At 35.1% G+C, this 16,040-nt stretch overlaps 1 protein-coding gene across 1 annotated transcript; it reads right to left on the bottom strand.

Moving 5' to 3' along the window:
- Nucleotides 1-14,776: 14,776 nt before the first annotated feature.
- LOC132298841 (dirigent protein 19-like) lies at nt 14,777-15,352 on the bottom strand. The gene has a single exon (XM_059795180.1). The coding sequence runs from the start codon at nt 15,350-15,352 to the stop codon at nt 14,777-14,779; it is 576 nt and encodes a 191-aa protein (XP_059651163.1).
- Nucleotides 15,353-16,040: the final 688 nt, after the last annotated feature.

Genomic DNA, 16,040 nt, shown 5'->3' with positions numbered 1-16,040 from the left:
GGGACCATTTTGTAATTATTTTCATGAGATATTTAGAAGAGGGACTATTTTACAATTTTTGAAAAGTGTAACAAGTGTCACCTTTTCCTTGGGTCCACTTGTCACCTTTTGGGTGAAACACTTGGAAGCTTGTTTGATGACAAGTGAAGGGTGTTGATTGAACCTAAAGAGGGGGCATTGGATGGTGACAAATGTAGGGTGAAGATTCACCCATTTGTTGGCTCTTGGTTGGTACACTTCTTAGCTTGGATTGGTGACAAGTGTAGGCTTGTGATTAAGCTTTGTGTGAAGGCCTTAGATTGTGACAAGTGGAGAGGTGCGATGTGTGTGTGTGTGAAGTAGTGCTAGTGTGTGTATGGTGTATTTCACTATACTAAAGTTAGTGGAGAAATTAAAGAAAGCTTTCTTCTTCCTTGCTCTCACCTTTGACCACCATTAGAGACTTGAAACGTAGCTTTGGAAAGCTTGATTTCAAGCCTTCAAGCCTCTTCCTCACCCATTTTGGTCTTGCTCTTGGAAGACAATACCTTCCTCTCACCTTCCTCTGGCCTACCTTGTTCTTGGATTTCCATTCACTTGCTTTGTTCTTGGATTCCGGAGATACATTTCTCTAGTGAGGTAGGGGTTGCATTATGTTAATATCCTTAGTGTTTTAATTATTTTTGAGGCTTAATATATATTGTATACATGCTTGTTGAATTGTAGACTTACATATAGATGAAATCCTATATTTTTTACTTAAGGTTTCAATTGATTCAAGACATGTGTAGTATATATATATACCTTATGTAAAGAAATTGTTTCATTTAGTAGATTACTAAATTCTAGAAATTTCATATTGTTGTGATATGGAACTCTTGTGGATTATTACTAATATTTTGCAAAATTATTACTATGTTGTTGTTGATTTAGTATTTAAAGCTTACTATGGAGGCATAATTTAGTTTTATAAGTTGATAGCATTGTATTGTGTAGCAAATCACATATTGAGAACTTGTCATTTTATATGCCATTTTAGACTTGAAACCCTAGGACATGTGGTTGTGGCTAAAGCCGTGCTACGCCAAATTGCGTGAGTGTGGTTCAAGAAAAGCCTTTTTTGTCAAATTTAAATTTATAAAAACCACTACTACTAGTATTATTTACGTAGCAAGATTGAGTAGGGATCGTCCTAAGGGATTTGCAAGGTATTACGGAATCAAATTCGGGTTAGTAGGTCGAATGATCAATTAGAGGTTTGGTTGGTTAAATTAAGCTAAATTCAATTTAAAAACATGCAAATTAAAGTTGAACTAAAGTAATTAGGGTGTAGAGAATGAGAGAGAGGTCTTGGGATGTAGAGTTCTCCACTAAGCTTCACCTCACTAAAAATTTAGCATTTGTCAATTTAGGGGGATTCCATGTTGTAAAACAAGTATGTGTGCCATCAATTGAAACAAAAAATATGGATAACAAAACAAGCATACATTGTCTATTCAAGCTAGTAAGTACTACAACCTATCAAATTAAGCCATTAACCATTCAATAAACCCACAATTAATGCACACAAAAATCTAGAGAAATGTACTACTTGCACTCATAAACATGGATCATCAAATAACAAGTATGAATTGTCTACCTATCTAGGAATTTAAAGCAACTACACTATAATTATACTAATGACAAGGAAATTGGTGTGTCGCGGACCAAAGCATGCAAAAGATGTAGTGTGACCAAGTTCGAATTTAGAGATTTCCACTACCACTTCTAACTATAAATGAAACTAGAGTGACTAGGGATCGTCCCAAGGGAAATGGAGTGTATTTAAGCTTGGAAATCAATGTTCGATTAGTAGGTCGAGTGATCAAAAGTGTTTTGATTGGTTAATTAAACTACAGTGTAAACTAAATGGATGCAAAGTAAAGCAATTAAGGTAAAATGAGATGTAAAGAACATAAGAGAGGGATCTTGGGACTTAGAGGTCACCACTAAGCACTACCTTCCTAGACACTCAATGTTTAATGGATGAGGGGGATTATATATTGTTATACAAGTGTGTGCTGTGACGGCCCAAGTTTTTCAACCCAGTGTGTCAGTGATGAACCAAAAGTTGACCCAATAACGGATCCGAAATGCGGAAGCAAAAGATAAAAACCAAAGTCTATAGAGATATAAACCATCCCCAAGACACCAATGTGACCTTCCATGAAGTCACGGAGCTCAAAGAAATAACTGGAAGCAAAAACTAACATGAAAATGGTCAAATGGTACCCTATGGCACCAATGACAACCAAAGGGACAAAATCTAGTTCAAACTAGATCACGTACACCAAAACTGAAAAAAAAAAAAAAAAAAAAAAAAAAAAAAAAAAAAAAAAAAATGAAAGAAGAAAAAGAAAAAGAAAAAAGACTTTAAGCCTCACTTGAATCCCCCATTGCATGATCAAACTTAATTATATGCAAGTGTGTGATGATGTGAACATACACGCAATTGTAAAACAACATTTTAAACATGCTGAAATGGCCTATGGCCTTATTACAATTCATTTATAACATTTGACTTGTCAAACCTCCAAGTTAGGAGAATTACATTTCATAGGCAAAACTTAAACATGCTAACACTTGCATGTGAACAAGAATGCTTCTAAAGAAACTTCAATCCTGTAATTCACCCAAAGCAAATGCAAATCTCCATTCTTATATCATGTACCTGAAATATGCCCCAGTAACTTTGGGGTGAGCAACATAAAGCTACTCATAAGAAATGAGCATGCATCGACCTAACGTTTTACAATTTCATCACCTTAAGGTGAAACATGTTAAAGAGACTCATGCTACCTAACGTTTATGTTAAAATGAGACTCAGAGAGCATCCTAAGCTACCTTAAACCATTTCTAGCATAAATCACATCATTCATGCGATTCAAGTAACATAGAAGCATGCTATACAAAGCAACAATATATAAATTCTCAAAGTTATCAACTTGAAATCTAATATACAAAAACGACAAAGTGGGTCATGCCACCTAACGTCTATGTTCCAAATGAATCTATAGAATCATTCCCAAGCTACATTTGAACAACAAGACATAAATCACAATATCTATGCAATTTAACCAACATAGATGCATGCTATACAAAACAACTAGATATAGATTCTCAAAGTTATCAACTTGAAATCTAAAATACGAAATCAACTAAATATAGGAATTTAGTATAATTAGAATTTCTAATACCACACATCAAGAGATAGATTCTCTAGGTTATCAACTAGAAATTTAAAAGTACAAAATTAAATAGTGGAATACTTGGACATCTAAGCTCGGAATTCTGCCGAGACCTCAATGGCTATTACGGAGACTAACCCGCTGGTAATACCACCCTTAGTGCGCACTATCTCGACGGAGAGAACTCATACCTCCCGCACTAGAGCCAAACTCTAGCCATGTTATAGTAACCATGTCCCAAGTGACTCCAAAATAAATAAGTTAACAACTTATATACAAAATATATATATACAGCACGAAACTACATTCCATACACAAGTAGGTTGAAACCACACAATACATGCTCTAAATCCACAACTACTATAGGATGACAATGTCGAATCTTCAGAGTGCGATTCGTTACGTGCTATAATAATATCACATGTCGAATCTTCAGTGTGCAATTCGTTACACACTATAACAATATAATTCAATATTGAAACATAATCGCATAAATCCATTACAAGTCTAAAATCACGCTTCAAACATAATATCAATGATAAACACGTGATTTAATCAATAATGCAATAGAAACGGAAATTAATTATATAACCTAATTAATTTCTCTAAGTTTCATATCTTAATCAAATGAACCATAATTAACACATGTTAACAACATAACTTATTCATTACATGAATCAAGTCAAAAGCTTACTTAGGTCATTGGATCAACAGAATGGAATTTAATTAAAACATGATAATTAAATCTCTAAACTCTAAAATAACATCAAATGGTCCCAAATTAATATATGCTAGTAGACAAGTCCTAGTCATTACAAATATCAAGTTAAAAACTTAATTTGGCCAAATGGAACCATTAAATGGATTTTAATTAATCATTTTAATTAAAATCTCTAGATTTTTATACTTATCCAAATGCTATCAAATTAAAGTATGTTAAAGAACATGCCAAGGCTTAATTTAAAAACATATTACAACTTCATTTCATGTAAGGTATGACCATGGGAATTAATCTTTCACAAAAGAAAAATATTAAATAAAAAGTGCAATTTTTATTCAAATAATTTCAATTTAATATATGTTAACAAACATATCAAATCCAAACTTTCTAGCATACCATAATTTAATTCTAAGTTATACATCATCATGAGAATTAAATCCTAACCATAGAAATTAATTAAATTAAATTCTAGATTTTAAACAAAAGCATGCATACAAGTTGTATAATCATGGGAAACACTTAATACAACATATAAACAATCCTAAAACATCCCCAACCTCAATTTGAGATGAAAATCTCAAAAGCCACCAAAATAAAACGGCTCCGAATCCGACGATACTTCGGGGTTTTGTCAGGGACAACACCGTGAACATTAAACTCCAAAGAGGACCTACCAAAATCCCAACTTGACCTCAAACCCGAACTCAAAATGTGACAAAAAAATGAGTTCTAATAAGGGTGAAAGATGCGTATCGCCAAGATGAATAATAAACACATAGGCCCTACTATATTTTGACAAAGGAATGAAGTTCAAATGAGGAAAGAGAAGGTGGAAGCCTCCCTTGGGCTGCCATGGGAGCTACTAGTCGTGCAAGGAGAGTGGGGAAGATGAAAAATGAAATATCTCATCCCCCTTTTATAGAAATCTCAAAAAGTGCCCCAAACGGGCCCCGCTGGGTCTAAAAAAGTGAAATTCGAGCAGACGCACTCAAATAGCAAAACTCTATGAACAAAAAAGATTCAAAATGAGAAAATATAAATAACGAAAGAAATGGCATCAAAAACTGAGTCCCGACCAGAAAGTTATGCCCCAAACAAGTTCGGCGGCAACCGAGGCCAGAAACCTTGAAACTAGAAAATAACGACCAGGAGGAAATTCTATGAGTACACGACTTGACAAAAAGTGAAAATAAATCCTGTACGAGGATCCAGGCTCAAAACAAGGCATTCAGCAATAACTTTCATTAATTGCACAATGGCCCCTCTAAAAAGTGAAAACTGCACAACTGGCCCAGAATGAAAATATCTTCCAAAAATATTTTCTTAAAAACCCCTGAAATAAAATATCTTCAAAATATATTTATGAAAAACACCCCAAGAAAAGAAAAAGATTCTGAAAAACTATGCATCCATGCCTCTATAGACACCAAGAGCAAGCAGAGTACTTTCTTACAGAAGTAAAGATACGTATTTTATAGAAACCACTTAGAATGAAGATATGTGAAGTCAAAAACCAACTCCGAACATAAGGAGTGAGGTTGACAAACAGGGAAAAGGACAAAATAGGGAAAAAGACGAAAAGTGAATAGTGTCCAAAAAGTGAAAAATATGGAAATGACTTGGTCCTCAAAGGAAGTTGTCAATCCAAAGAAAAGAGTCTCAAAAACCATTTTTGAGTACTCAAGATGACACTAAGTGACGAGAAACCGAACTCAGAAAGAAAAGATCAACGGAAAAAAAAATTATCTGTAAAAATCTGAGAAAAAGAAAGGAAGGAAAAAGACCGGGTCATTACATGTGCCATTAATTGAATCAACAAGTATGAATGACCAAGTAAGCATATATTGTCTAGCCAAACTATTGAATAGCACAACATATCAAATTAAGCCATTATTCCTTCCTTTAAGTCCACAATTAATGCACATCATCAAATTAGAGAAATATACTACTTGCATTCAGTATGGAATATCAAACAAAAAGCATGGATTGTCCACCTATCTAAGAAAGTAAGGCAACTACACTACAACTAAGCTAGTGTCATGGAAATTAAACTAATTAAACTACGGGTGTGGCACAATCTATCAAGAAATAAGTATGAACCATCAAATAAACCACAAGAGTAATTTATTTAAGCACCATGCCTTGACCATCACTAGATTCATAGTATCAACACACATAGACATGCATCAATGTCACAAAATCTAGAAATAAACACATGAACACTCATCCTAGCATACATAGATATATGGATAGAATTAAATGATCAATTGAAAGTATTAAGTCACGCAAATTATTGTAGAAACAAGATTTATATATATAAGATGTTAAGATAACAATTACAACACAAATCCCTTTTAATTATAAAACATCAAATTCTAGGAGGCATGCTTAGGGTTATCTCTAGCCCTAAGAGAATAGTTTAGCCACTCATTTATGTAGTCATCCAACCCTCAAAGGCTATCTCTATGGTATAAATAATCTTCTTCTCCTTAATAGAAACCCTAGAATATGAGTGGAAGAACTCTTCCAAATGGTGTGTATCTCTCTCTAATCTCTAGACTCCTCCAACCTCTCTTGTGTATATGGTTCCCCTCTCGAAGTATATGGTTGTAAAAATGGCCAAAATCCTTATACAAGTAGCTCAAATGTCACACCCAATAGTCAGACCTCGTGCACTAGAACCTCTAAATGATTGCACCACGAGCACACCTTTTAATTGGCTGGAACTCTGTTTTTCTCGCACTTAAGGAGGTTCGATCGATCATAAGGGTGCTTCGATCGATCGAACTATGGGTACACCTTTTTGGAATAATGACAAAACTAAGATATTTTTGGAATATTTTAGGAAAATGACAAAAGTGATTGGTGAGGATAAGATCAAAAATGTTCGATCGATCGAAGGAATGTTGGATCGATCGAAAAGGGAGATTTCTTAAGGAAAAGGACAAAAGGCTCGATCCATCATGGCATGGTTGGAACGATTACTGTGTGATCGATCGAAGCTTGGTTCGATCGATCGAAGAAGGCTATTTTTCACCACTTTGCTTCCACTTTGCTCCTTTCTTCCACTAATATTAAGATTTCATCTTTTATGCTCTAATTCAGTTGAATTAACTTATTTTGGGGATAAGTGCCTGAAAAGGGAAATAACATGAAATTAGACTAAAACTAGAAAATAAGATAGAATAAGGTCATAGAACGTTCAAGCTTAAAGGGTTTAAATATGCACTTTTCAGCGCTTATCAGAAATTAAATGAATTAAGCTAAGGAGGTAGCACAATCCATCAAGAAATAAGTATAATCCATCAAATAAACCACAAGAGTATCTAATTAAGCACCATGCCTTGATCATTACTAGATTTGCAATTCCAACACACATAGACATTCATTAAACTCATGAAATCTAGTGTAAAGACATAATCATTCATTCTATCACACATAGACATATAAATAGAATGAAAAATTAATTAAAGAATTAATCCACACAAATCATGTAGAAACTCAAGATTTATATATAATCATAGGTTAAAACATCAATTACAACTAAAATTCCCAAAAATTACAAGATACTAAAGTCTAGGAGGCAAGCTTAGGGGCTAGATCTAGCAACCCATGGTTGTTGTCATCCAACCCTCAAGGGCTTTCTTCAATATAGGCACCATCTTCTTCGTCTTGCTTTGTTCTCCAAAAACCCTAATCTAGAAGAAGAAAATTATCTAAGAACTATCTATTTTTAGCTAAAAATTAGGAACAAAAGTTGGAACCCTAACAAAATGGTCCAATTTCATTAAATACAAGCCTCTTTGAGTAGGCAACAAGTCAGAAAATAGGCATTTCATTGGTCTAATCCCACAGCTACAAAAGTTAGTGGAGTTCGGGCAAGCTTGGGAGTAAAACAACTCACTGCAGGATCTTCGATCGATCGAAGTTGATGTGGCATAAAAATATCTTCGTGGCCTTATCCAGATTGTTAAGCTGGCACCGCCTTCACTTCGATCGATCAAAGATCTTGTCGATCTATTAAGAACTCCTTCGATCGATCGAAGACTGTCCAGCACAATTTTTCTGACTTTTTTTGGATTTTCTTCTTGACTCCAAAAAAGGAGCTAATAGGCTATTTTTAGCCTGTTTGAACCTTATTAACCTGAAATAAATAAAAACACAAATTAGAACTAAAATGGGAAAGTAAGATAGATGAATGGACTAAAATACCCTAGCTTAGGTGCTAAAATGTGCAACATTTGAGCACTTATCAACATGGATTGTATGGTTTCAACCCTACTTGTGCATGGAAGGTAATTTCATGCATTGTTTACTTAAGTATAAGTTATGAACTTATTGTTGATTTTGGAAACACTTGGGACATTGTTACTTTGACATGGCTAGGGTTTGGCCCTAGTGTGGGAGGTACGAGTTCTCCCCATTTAGTGTGCACTTGGGTGGTTCTTAGCGAGTTAGTACTTGAAACAACCGATTACGTCTTGGTTCTATTCCTAGATTTGATGTCCAAGACTTCTACTACTTGATTTTGCATTCAATTCCAAGTTGACAACCAATACTTAATTATGACTTGTGGTTTTGGTAATTATGATTCTAATGTTATTCAGTACATTCTTGCATTGTGGATTTCATTAAATAGTTTCAAGTTAGCTTAGGAAGATCCCTTAGTGCACCTTGAAATTAGATGTTAGGTGGAATGATCCAGATGTATTTGTTTATATTGAACTTGTAAGAATATTGAAACTATAGGGTATACGTATGCTCATCTTCCTATAGAGTAATTTAGATTACTCACCCTAGTTGACAGTGTATTTTTAGGCAAAGAAGTTCTTTTCTTGGATGGGCATCACTCTTATTCTTTTGTAGCTTTAGTGTCATGGACACTTTTGGTTTTGTAAGCATGCAAATGTTTAGCATGCCCCTTTGATTCTTTTTGTAAACCATGGATGTATAGTATTTAGCATCTTGTTTAGCTTCCTTTAAAATGTGTAATATGTTATATTTTGATCCCTTTTGAAGTGGAAATGGAATTGGGACTTGTAAACTTCTTGGTTGAGTTCCAATGTCATTTCCACCTTAGTATCATCTTTTGTATAACCTTGGATTACATATAATGAGGCCTTAGAGGCATCTTTTGCTTATTGCCCTTTATTGGTTAAATTGCACACTTAGGTATGTTGCACACACTTGCAAATGATCATTCATGTTTGGGGAGCTTGTTTATCATTTTTGGGTGCCAAAGAAACCATTTTAAAGCATTTGGAATGTATGTTTAGGTATTCCATTAAACCTGTATCAAATAGGAGCTTCTGCAACATTTTTTTTTTTTCTTGTTCCTAAGTTTGAGTCGACTCAATTGCCAATCGAGCTAACTTTTTCTTCAACCGAGCCAACTTAGTTTTTAAGGGAGTCGACTTAGTTCTTTCAGGCTTTATTTTTCTCATTTTGCATGCTCTCGGCCCAAAGTAGTCGAATCAGTTGGCAAAGGAGTCGAATTGGTTGCTAACCGAGCCGACCCAGTTGTCAACTGAGCTGACTCTTTCCTGCTACTTGGCAGCTTTGATGCCCTGTCTTCAAATAGTCATAACTTGCTCATTTTAGATCCAAATTTGATGATTCTTGAGTTTAAATTCAATGATTTTGAGTCAAATTTCCAATGGTATTGATTCCATCTTTATATTTGTTTCGTACTGAGAGATATGATCATTTGAGTGGGATAGTGTCAAATGTTTCTTGAACCGAGAAAGGGTTTTTGGGAAAACCATACCAAAAGTCCTTAGAACTTCTCAGAATGTTATGCAATGGTTAGATTGAATTTTGCAGACCTTATTTGACTTGTTTAGAGTCAAATTTCCCTTCTTAGTTATGAAATGACCATTCTACCCTTGTTTTTGTTTTTGTTTCCTTATAACCTTAGTTTCCGCATCCTTTAATTTCTTTTGAGTTCAAGACTTCTTAGAAGGTCACTTATGTTGTGTTGTTACTTTGTCAATTATAAATAACCACTCGTAATAGTAAGAATTTTTATAGGATAGCACTACAGAGAGGGTGTTGAACCCACAGGGAGATGAGTTATTATGTTTTGCTCTTAATTAATCTCTATTGGTTTACAGGTAACCAATTGAATTGTTTTATTAGTTGTCACAATTATAAACTAAAATTAAGCCAAAATTAAACTAGAGTGATCAGAAAGAGAAACATCTTAGGGCTTTGACTTCACTACAACCTTCATACTATGGTTAACTGTTTTAACTCGGGGATTTAACAAATTATATTTTAAATGAATTGAACTCAATAACATTCATTCAATTCGGGTTTTAAAGAAAGACATTTTATAAAATTCAGTTAACTATAACCTATCTGCGGTTAGCATAGACTATCCACCTACCTACTCTAACTACTTTAACTAATTTATAAACGATCCATTTTTCCTAAGCATAGACTATGTAAACATTCTTTTATAAAAAATATTGGAACACCATTACATGAACTCTATTCTTATGTCCGGCAGGGCTCCGCCATATACCGTTCAATAAGAATAAGTTAAGAATAGAAAACAAACAGTTATATCTAAGATAAGGTAATAACAATTTAAAAACTATTTAAAGCATTAAATCCAATTGAGTTGTCTTAATTGCTCATAGTCATGTAATAAAAAACATAATTTATATTAAAATATCCTAGAGTTAAAAACACTCAAACCATAGTACTAGATTGGGTTACATCAGTGCCCTAAGAGAGTAATTAGCTATTCACGACGATGTCGAATATCATCTGTGTTGTAGTCGCCTCCATCGTTACGGACGACACTTCTCTTATCAAAATCTTCACCTTCAAAGGTTATTGAAACCCTAAAAGCCGCCACCACAATATCAACCTTCTGAATAATACGAGAAAAATGAACTTCTTCTATCAAGGCCTATGCCTTCTTTTATAGAAGAAAATAAAGGTCTGGTGGGCTTTTAGGTCTTCTGGCCCATTTAGAATGAGATATGACTTGTAAAGAGAATAATTCCGTAACTTAAATCTGATCTGTCATGGAAGGCTCGAGCTTTAGGAAATAGAGCTTGAGCTTTGAGGTTCGGGCTCAAGCTTTGGGAACAAGGCTCGAGCTTCTTTGGATTAGTACTCGAGCTTTAAGGAATGGTGCTAGATCTTCACTTTGACACTTAGCCAAATTTCTTCAACTATTTTCTAAAGCGTTTTTTCTTCAACACTTAGAATATTTTTTGGATTCATCTCTTTTAACATTGCTCGATCCAAGCTTCATGGGCTCGAGCTCTAGGTATCAAGCTTGAGCTTTGGGTACTCAAGGCTTGAGCTTTGGATAATGGTGCTCGATCCTTGAGGTTGGGCACGAAGGCCCTGGGAGCTTGGTTTTTCTATTAAATCAACCCTTCAAATTCTGACGCCTTGTGCTCGAGCTTGAGGGTCAAGGCTCGAACACCTTGAGGTTAAGCTCCAGCATTACTGAGTAAGGCTTGACCTTTGGAGGTACAAGGCTCGAGCTTCAATGCCTTGTTGATTTTTTTCTTTTTTCTTGCAAAGCTCGAGCCTCAATACTTGGGCTCGAGCTTTAGATCCTGAATTCGTCCAAACTTCACCATTTAAGCTTTTGACTTGCTCTGAATAACCGGCAACGACTCTATAAACTTCAATATCAGTCTTTTCATCATAAAGTCTCGATTTTAACCGTTTCTTTGGGAAAGTACCTATAAACACACATTAAATATAAATCAGTCTAACAATGGATAGAAGTGTCACTTTAGGCCTTAACATACGTATATTTAGGAGCTCAAATATGTAATATTCAGCGCTTATCACACCCCCAAACTTACATATTGATAGTCCCTTAGCAATACAGAACTAAAAAGCCATTTTCATGGGAATTACAGTTGCATTTAGTTTATACAACAAGCCTTTAAACCTCTAGGTTACTCCTAGTGGACGAGTTATAGTCTCATGAGGGTTTCCAATGATGATACCCACAAACATCTCAAAGCAGTAAATTGATTGTACGATAAACTCATTTAAGCCTGTTTTCAAATCATAATATCCCTGCAACTTATTAATCAGTCAAATACAACAAGTACAGCCAATCATGTAATTAGAAAAACTTTCAATTTTCAATTTCAATTTAGTAGCCATGGTCCCCATATGTCAGTTTAATCATTTATTCAACAATCTTAATATCCAAAACACTTTTTGAAAGTGATCTTACAATTAAACGTGTGGCTTACTGTCCATGCTTGCATTTATTCCTTACTATTCCATAATTCACAGGCAAACTTTTCAAATTCCAACTCCCAAGGCATTATTATTTTTTCTAAGGTATGTACTTTTCAAAAAAGATACTGTGCAATGTTTTGGTCTATTAAGCTTTCTAAATCACCCATGTAACGAACTTTCAACCAATGACTCCCAGACCAAATGGTCTTAGGGCATTAAGTGATAAAGCACCCCTACAGACCTAATTGTTCAAGTAATTTAGGCAACCTAAACCCCTTATGTAACAAACCTTCAGCCAACGACTCCCAGACCAGATGGTCTTAGGGCATTAGGTATCATAACACACCCCTAAGGACTTAATTGCTCAAGCAATATAGGTACAGACCTAAACTTGACCATTTTTTAATTATTTTTTTCACTTTTTTTCTTTTCTTTTATTCACATTGGTGAAGAATTTTTTTTTATTGCATTGCATACATACCAATTCTTTCTATTTTCTTTTTTCTTTTCTCTCTCTCTTTCTTTTTTTTATTTTTTATTTTTTATATATATATATATATATATATATATATATATATATATATTATTATGCCTTGGTTATCAAAATCATCAAATCCACCTGCTCATCTCAGCATAACTCAAAACAAAACAAGACTTCTAGTTTTTACCCCGCAGAATTTATGCAAGTGTGAATATATGCAAAGTGTAGCATCCCATTTGGAGAATAAGAGTGGGTACTGCTAAGCACTTGCCCTTTGGTTTTAAGAGATCAATGTTCTTCGTACTGATTAGTTTGAGAGTTTACTTGTTACATTTAAAAGTTCAAGAGTGTTAAGTGCAGTTTGGCTAAGAAAATAAATAAAGAAAGAAAATAGAGGGTAAGTTGAGTGAGGATTGAGGAAGAAAATCAACCAAATTCAACTTGGTGTTTGCTCAAGCTAGGATTTGAAATTAGGGTTCCGCAACCATTTATGACCAGACAATGGATCTCATTAAGGACTAGCCCCCACTAGATTTTTTTCTATTTACTTTATTACCTAGAATATTTTTTTATTAAAATTTTAAAAATACTCCCTCTCAATTTGTAAAAATACCTCACTACTAGGGCTGCAAATGAACCGAACCGTTTATAAACAACTCGGGCTCGGCTCGTAAAGAGCTCAGCTTGGGCTCGCTTGTTAACTAAACGAGCCGAGCTTGAGCTCATTTTTCAAGCTCGTTTAGTAAACGAGCCGAGCTTGAGCAATGGTAAGCTCGGCTCATAAAGCTCATGAACAAGCTCGTTTATATAAAATTAATTATATTTAAATTGTTATATATGTAAAATCTTAGCCCATCCATGCAAGTGTAGCCCATATTACATATCTTTCATGGGCCTAATTCATATTATAATCTTCAGAAGCCCGTTCTTTATTTTTTTATTTTATTTTATTTTATTTTTTATTTTATTTTATTTTTTTCAGATTAGAAGCCCATTTTATTACCTAAATAGCTAGCCCAACTCATGATTTAATCTCAGCCATTGAATAAATTTCTTACATCCACTTAAACAAGATAGAAACCCTATGCATAGCAACGTTTCCTTGTGCCGGCAACCACTCGGCAACAAAATCACAGAACTCCAAGGTTAGTTCTCTCTCGTTTCCTTCTCTCTCAACTCTGATTATATTGTGATGCAACTAGAGATTGATGGTTATGGAATTTGGAGCTCATAAATCTTTTCTCTTACCTTTCTTCACTCTGATAATATTTTGATGAAACTGGAGATGGAAGTCGATGGTTACAGTTGGAATCAGAGGATGAATATGGGAGATTGGATGGAAAACACGGAAGTCGACGATCCAAGAATGGTGTAGATTTGTGAATCAGATCAAGGCCAGACCGCCTTGAAATATACGCATACAAGTCGAGCCTGAGCTTGGCCAAAAGGTGCTGAACCCGAGCCCAAGCCCAAGCCCGAGCCTAGCTTGGCCAAGCTTGAGTCGAGCCCGAGCACTCCTTTGAACAAGGCGAGCTGAGCCCAAGCAAGCTAAAGCTCGGCTCATTTGCAGCCCTACTCACTACACATTTTTGCCCCACTATTTTTTTTATATATACAAAAAATAATCAGCTATTTTTCACTCTCTATCACGCCGCCACATTCGTGATTCTCTCACACACACTTTGATATTCTCACTCAATTTTTAAAAATTCCCACTATATATATTCTTATAACCACTAATATTTTTATATCCAAAAGGAAATAAAGTAAATGGGCTCTCTTGTTTCTTCACTCTTTACTGTCCCACATCTATATATATATATATATATATATATATATTTTTTTTCTCCACAGCATCCCCCTCAAAAAAATTCCTGGTTCAATGTTACCTATGAACAATTATTTTAGAAAAAGAAAAAATCATAAATAAAAATCTTGAAATTTTAACTGTGAGGATTTGACTTCAAGGGAAATGGAAATAACAGCCAAACTTCATTGAAACAAAAATAAGGCACCTAGAAAGTTATTTGAGGCTAATAAATTGTTGGGAAGGACCCATTTACGGGTTCAACAAAACATTACATATTACCACACATACTACATAATTGGTTAACACACACAACGCAATGCATATCATGCTTAATAATGAACAGCTACGACATTGACCTCCACAGTAGCGTTACTGGCATTAGCATTGTAGAAATAATTTTTCACCGTAACAACTCCGCGTGCCAATCGGAAAATGCCAGAGCCACCAACAATGGGCATCTCACGGTAGTGATGCAATATTGGGTTGTAACCCAAAACCGCAAGAGTGCTACCATTGTATTCTCCATCAGTGAAGACGAAGTTTGCCACCACGAGCAGGCCCACTTCTGCATTGGAAACGTAGCCATAAAGCCCCTGAAATCGGCCCAAGAGCTTGGAAGATAGTTCAGGCCCAACCGTTAATGGGTCATCCATCATATTCACCAGGCCGAACAAGGTGGGTGATGTATAGGTTATGTTGGCTTGGGCCACTGGCATAGCCGTTGGGCTCTTCCCTTTTATAGCGTCATGGAAGTAGAAACGAAGCTTGGTCACCTTTTCCTTTGCATGGCTGAGCTTCTCGAACCACTCTTCCACTTCTTTCGGCCCTTTGGTGGTGCCGCCGCGGACCACCGGCATGGCTATGAACATTAAGCAAACCAAAAGAATAAAGGGTAGATTTTCCATCTCTTTCTCTCACTTTCTGTTTCCCTTTCTACGTGTTACCAAGGGTAGTAGAGGCACATTTATATACATGTAGAATGTAAAATAAATAGATACATTGTTAAAAATGCTTCGGTAATTGTTACAATATACAAAGACATCCCAATTTTGACTCTCAACTGTAGGAGCTTCTCACCTCGTGCGTGCCTACAATTTAATTAAATTAATAATGGCAAGTAGTGTTGTCGTGTTATGCCAAATGTGCACTTGAATTGAATACAGGACCTATTGCTATGATTTTGGAATCATTTAGAGCATCTTCAATGCTTTCTCAAATGAAATCTTAAAAAAGTGTATTTGGTACTGCTATTTTATGCACAGAGTAATGTTATAATGGGGTTGATATCATAACAATTGTTACGAGCCTTTGTATGTTTTTGTACTGATTATATATATACACACACAATTGAAAGATATATATATATACCCACGTGTTGGTGCCTACAGTGATGTTAAAATGGGGTTGACCTCATAAGAATTGTTATGAGCCTTTCTTTGTTTTTGTCCTGATTATACACATATTGATGCAGAGAGTAATGTTAAAATGGAGCTAATCTCATAACAATTGTTACGAGCCTTTCTATGTTTTGTGGTGATTATATACACATATTCAAGGGCTGGTTTAGAAATTGTCAATGCGGTAGATTAATAT

This window comes from Cornus florida, unplaced genomic scaffold, assembly GCF_030987335.1.
Source record: "Cornus florida cultivar Cherokee Brave unplaced genomic scaffold, ASM3098733v1 CherokeeBrave_3.0.0_Hap2_Chr03, whole genome shotgun sequence".
Lineage (NCBI taxonomy): Eukaryota > Viridiplantae > Streptophyta > Magnoliopsida > Cornales > Cornaceae > Cornus > Cornus florida.
Note: the sequence above shows the minus strand (reverse complement) of the source record. Positions and strands in the feature narration are given on the sequence as shown.